Source organism: Nelumbo lutea, chromosome 2, assembly GCF_056320005.1.
Source record: "Nelumbo lutea isolate HS-2025 chromosome 2, American lotus-T2T, whole genome shotgun sequence".
NCBI lineage: Eukaryota > Viridiplantae > Streptophyta > Magnoliopsida > Proteales > Nelumbonaceae > Nelumbo > Nelumbo lutea.
Window position 1 is genome coordinate 17,662,774 of NC_142685.1, and position 6,117 is coordinate 17,668,890.

Genomic DNA, 6,117 nt, shown 5'->3' on the forward strand with positions numbered 1-6,117 from the left:
TATATATTTTAAAACTAGCTAAAAAACAAAAAAAAAAACATTCTTTATTGATGGCAAAGCAATTCAACCATTCGAATCAAATTGATAAACCTATGAAGTCATAGTTAGGGAATAAAATTTTTAAATGGAAATAAATATATAAAATTACAAAATGTAGAAAAAATTAGACAAATTTATGATACTTTTATTAATCAAATTAAAAAAAATAAGTGTAATAAAAAGAAAATTTTATCGATAATGAAAATGAAATACATACTTTAGAACTGACCAAAAATGAAATTGTTTTACTATTTAGCAAAGATCAATAGTTCAACTTTTGGGTCAAATATATTAGCAATTAATGTCATAAATAAGTAAAAAAATTAATAAAATATAAAAATACATAAATGTTGCAAAAAAACATTTGAACACATGTATAGTATTAATTAATTACCATATTAAACAAAAAGTAAGTGTGGCATATCGGAACTATTTTTACATAGAAATATAAAAAATAAAAAATAAATGCACATCTATAATTCTATATTTATACTACTATTAAAAATATAAATAAGATTGTGGAACTTTCTTTTGGCTAAAATCAATGTTTTAAAAACCGACCAAAAAATTGAACCACTTTGGCTTCTGGTTTCCGAATCAATGGTTCAACCGCCACTACAATACCACTTGCCTTCCTTTTACATCTCTCTTATCTCTCTAAATCTTTGTCAAATCCCAAATCATTTGATTCATTGGTGTATCTCAGATTTTAATATAAGACCAGTGTTTGATCTTTCATCTCTTACATCAATTTCTCAACTTCATCATTGGGGTTGCAATTTTTCTGTTGCTATAACTTAAAAAGAATCACAAAAATGAGAAAACTCAAAATTAAAATGGAATAACTAAAAATCCTAACTAATTTTGGCCATTGGGAATAATTGAACAAGATTTTGAGATATGAAAGTTTATTTTGTCATTTTTTATTTTCTAATTCTTATTTTTAAAATAAATAAAAAATTTGGAATTAATTTGAAAGCAACTCGAGAATCGTTAACCGGGTTGAATGTTTTAATGGATAAATTGTATGGATGACCATTTCAACATTTTTTTTTGTTAACCTGCCTATGTATCCCTGATTCCAAACTTGTCTAATTTTTTCTCTCAATTTCCTAAACCCGTCCCATCCCGTTAAACCCCTTGACCAAAGGTTTTCTATTAAAAAAATTTTCTTAATGCTTATAATGTAACTTGAACCCAAATCAATTAATGATAATATCAAATCTCTTAATGCTACTTTAAGCCACTAAGCCATCTCACCTTTTATGTTATTTAATAAAATAAAATAGATTTTATTAACTTTTGTGTTCATCAAAACACAATGCATGTATATGATTAACAATTCCAACTAAAAATTAAAAGAAATAATATTTAAAATTAACATTTTATAACTAAATGAAATAAACAATCTATCAAATCCAAATTTACATGAATGATGATTTTAATCCCAAGAAATTTATACAAATAAAATATTAATAATAGAATAATCTTACTACTTAAAATTTATAAATTTGTGTAGATATATAATATAATAGGTTCATATTTATGCATTCCGAGTATCGGAGGTATCGGATACCCTAAAGTCAAAACCTAAACCCTATAGGGTTTTGATAAACATGTCCTATTAGTGTTGGGACAGGTTGGATACCCGAAAATTCCCATGAAATTGCCATCCTTAGGTTTGGTTCAATTTTGAAAACATTGACTAAAATACTCAATTTTGAATTTAGTCCATATTTAATTATAAGTTTTAAATTATAAATTGAACTAATACTTTTCACCTCATTCAAGTCCCTCTATTTAAAGCTTACACTTTTCTAATAAATAAACAAAAGAAAAGATCTATATTATATATAATAGTGCGGATGGAGAGTGGAAGTTTTTTTGAACTAAATTACCCTCTATATCTTTGTTTGATAAAAGGTATGAAAATCATCTTATTACAACTTTAATGCCAACTTTGATAGCTATTAAAATGCACATAGTTGTCTATTTATTACATCTCTAATTGTAAGCGTTGAAAATGTAACTTTAATTATTACTTTCCACCTTTTAATCCTCTTTCATTAAGTCTTATACTTAAAGGTATTAACTCACATTTTCTCTTATTAAATTCTATATTTAAGTTATTTTTTACTAATAAATGGTACTAATTAGATGTATGTCAATATTTTTATTAATATAAACCCATATATTTTAAAACGCGCTAAAAAACAAAAACATTCTTTATCCAAGTGATGGCTAAGCAATTAACCATTCGAATTAAATTGATAAACCTTTGAAGTCATAGTTAAGTAATTAAATTTTTAAATAGAAAAAAATATATAAAATTACAGAAATGTAAAAAAAATTAGACACATTTATGATACTTTTATTAATCAAATTAAAAAAAAAGTGTAATAAAAATAAACTTTTATTGATAATGAAAATGAAATACATAGTTTAGAACTGACCAAAAATGAAATTCTTTTATTATTTGACAAAGATCAATAGTTTAACTTTTGGGTCAAATGTATTAACGTTTACTGTCATAAATAAATAATAAAAATATAAAAATAAAAAATACATAAATGTTACAAAAAAAAATCAAACACATATATGGTATTAATTAATTATCACATTAAACAAAAAGTAAGTGTGGCATATTGGAATTATTTTTACACAGAAATATAAAAAATATAAAAAAATGAACACATCTATAATTCTATATTTACACTACTATTAAAAATATAAATAAGGTTGTGGAACTTTCTTTTGAGTAAAATGCTCATTTTTGAATTCATTCAATTACCTCTATTTAAATCTTACATTTTTGATAAATGAACAGAAAAAAACACCAAAAAGATAAAATATTATAAAAAAGAAGAATCTAACCAAGCGAGTAGACCTATTAATGATATTTGAAACTTCACAATTTGATCTTATTATCGCATATTTAGATGATGTGTTTATATAATAAGGTTTAGATTTTGTAATATGAATCCTATTAATAATAAAAAACAAAAAACATATAAAAACAAAAAATAAAAATACATATTTATAGAAATTTTTGGATACATTATTACTATCATTATCATCATTTAGAATTACCAGTGATTTATAAAATGGGAATCGATAAAAAGTAATTAGATCGTGTGATATCTTTAACCTAATTGAAATTTTCATTTAACGTGTAACAAATATTCAGACCATGTGATATCTTTAACGGAAAATCATTATATTCTTAACAAAAGAAGACATGAACATGAACATATATAAAAATGAAGTGAAAAAAAAAAGACCCGCGGAGCTAGGGGGACCCAACCCTCCTGCCCCAAAAATCCCCAATATTTCGTGTAAATTTCCCCCTTCCCCACTCCCACTCCAATGGGTTGGTCCCCTCTATAACCATCCGTATTTATTTATTCCCTCCTCCCCCCAAATCCACCTTAGGTCTTGGCTCCCTGAAAATTTTCTTCCTCCATCGATGTAGGGAATAACATCTCTTTGAGTACAATGAGAATAATAAAGGGAGGCATGGTTTTAAAAAATGACTCGTAAACGGAACCATTCTGGCCATCGATTTTTGGGTCGATGGTTCGACCATCTGGTTCGAATGGACGATCCATTCTAACAACAAAAATTAAAAAAATTAAAAAATAACAAAAAATATTGAATGAATCAATAGATCGATGGTTTGACTGCTTAGATTAATAGATCATTGACCGATTCTACAGTTTTTGGCCAGAAATAACTTGCTTAAACAGTTTCGGGGCCGAACGGTCTGACCAACGGCGGTTCTGAAACCATAAAAGGTCTTATTATTTGTTTCCCTTAGAAAGAGAGAGGATTTGGATACACATGACAAGATGGGCCGACGGAGAAAGTAAGTTGAATGACTACTGTGTCCACTGCATCAAAATAGTAGTGGATGCTACGCTTATTAATTGAAGATTGGACGTTCTATATGAAACGAACTGAAGATAATAGATATTCAGCAATCAGCTTCCTAAATTTTACCTTTCCCTTTTTAAGCTTGTTTCTTTTTTGGCATTTTAATTTTCTAGATGGTAGATAGATCTTGTGGATCAACGCACATGATTCACACCCTATACCCCTCTACCTGCTTCAATTAGAGACTCTATGTTTGAGATAATTTGCACCGTACATATTTCTCCGTGTATTTGGATTTACACTCTTCCCACAGTGAGAGGTGAGAGCCCTTATTTGTACACCTTGTTTTTAACGTATTAAAATAATTATCTATTTAATTGTTTAGTTGAGTTGGGTTTTCTAGATGTTCATCTGACCCACAGCCACAGGACACACAACCGGGCCCTTTTCGGGTTGTACATTGGGCCCATCTCCCCTTTACTAGTCTAAACTAAAGCCGATAAGAGAAGGGGAACGTCATACATACGGATACGGTAATCGTAGTTGGGCCTGGGCCTCTGTGTAGATTGGGGCCCGGGACTAGGCGCCGACTTGACGTCTTGTCTCCTCCTATGGTCCCTACATATCGGCAAAAATATCTTATTCTACGATTCCAATCTAACGGTTCAATAAAAGGGATATTGAATAGGTATTTATTTATTGGCAGAAATATCCTTGCCTGGAATTCTTTTTTACCTCAATGGCTCGATCGACTCCTGTCAGCCTGTGTAGTGTGTAACACGGCGGGGACTGGGGAGGGACGTCAGACGTGGAGTCGTGGACGACAGGCCCACACCTACATTCGCGTCTCAAGATAAAGGAGAGAGGGGCAAAATAGTCCTTCCGTTAATTATTATTATATCCACTTTCCACACCCACCGCCCTCCTCCGTCTACCTCGATCTCCATTTCTCCTTTTCTCCTCTTGTTTCTTCGAGTTCCGTCCTTCTCCCTCCGGCGCTTTCTAGAAAACAGCCATGGCCACATCTCGTCCTCCACCACCGAAGCTTCTCGACCTCGACATCACCATTGTCTCTGCAAAGCACCTCAAGAACGTCAACTGGCGAAACGGAGATCTCAAACCCTACGCCATCTTCTGGGTCGACCCAGACCGGCGACTCGCCACCAAACCTGATGACTCGGGCTCTACTCGCCCCGTTTGGAACGAAAGGTTTACTCTGTCTATCAACGTTCCTCTTCAGGATTCCATCCTCAATCTCGAAATCTTCCACTCCAAGCCCTCCGAGACCCCTAAACCTTCGGTCGGCTCGCTCCGCCTTCCTCTCAGGGACCTGGTCGACTCGGACGATTCCAACTGTATCAGAACTTTCGAACTCCGTCGTCCATCCGGCCGTCCCCAGGGTAAGATCAGGATAAAGCTTGCCGTCCGCGAACGCCCTGCTCCACCTGCCCCGGATTATCATGTTACCCCTCCGCCCAGTTATTATTATTCCAGTGCTCCTCCTCCTCCACCTCCTGCATCACGCGACTATAGGGGATACTCTCCTTCTCCGTATTCGACTCCTATCCCACCACCGGCGCTACCCCCTGCTCCGTCACCGGCTCCTCAGTATCCGTACGGCAGCTATTCGGATCCGTATTCCGGTTATTACTCTGGCTACTACTCTCAGCCGCCGCCGCCACCACCGCCTCGTCCATTCTTCGATCGGTCTTCTAATTACGGTGGACCCAGTGGGCCGTCAGCGCCCGTCGATTATTCGTCGTACGATCAGAAGCCGAAAGGAAGCAAGATGGGATTCGGTACAGGTTTGGCTGTGGGAGCAGTTGCCGGGGCTTTGGGAGGTCTTGCATTAGAAGAAGGAATCAAATATGAGGAGGAGAAGATTGCAGACAGAGTCGAGAGCGACCTAGCCTCACGAGATGAGTACAGCGAATATCGTGGTGATTATTGATGTATTTGGTAATTTGGTTTTCTTCTTTAACTTTTTCTGGGGTTTGGGTTCTTATGAAGGTAAGCTGAAATAACTGACATACTCCAGTTTGGGTATGCCATGTATATAATCTATGTTTCTTTTCTTTTTAACTTTGGTGTTTACAATGCTTGTCCGAACAAGGAAAATACTTAATTCTACTAGCTTTATCACTCATGGATATGTATGAAATGCCTTTTCCCTTTGGAAATGAGAAAAAATTGATCATATTTTCA

General features: G+C 33.7%; 1 protein-coding gene across 1 annotated transcript; it reads left to right on the plus strand.

Annotated features, from left to right (window-relative positions):
- The first annotated feature begins 4,720 nt into the window (after nucleotides 1-4,720).
- Nucleotides 4,721-6,117, plus strand: LOC148868913 (protein SRC2-like). Its single transcript, XM_088968941.1, has one exon. It carries the CDS (start codon nucleotides 4,928-4,930, stop codon nucleotides 5,861-5,863), a length of 936 nt encoding a protein of 311 aa, XP_088825067.1. The 5' UTR covers nucleotides 4,721-4,927; the 3' UTR covers nucleotides 5,864-6,117.

What these genes read in the sequence shown, in the direction of transcription:
- LOC148868913 (XM_088968941.1), top strand. Translation starts at nt 4,928, where the DNA reads ATGGCCACATCTCGTCCTCCACCACCGAAGCTTCTCGACCTCGACATC.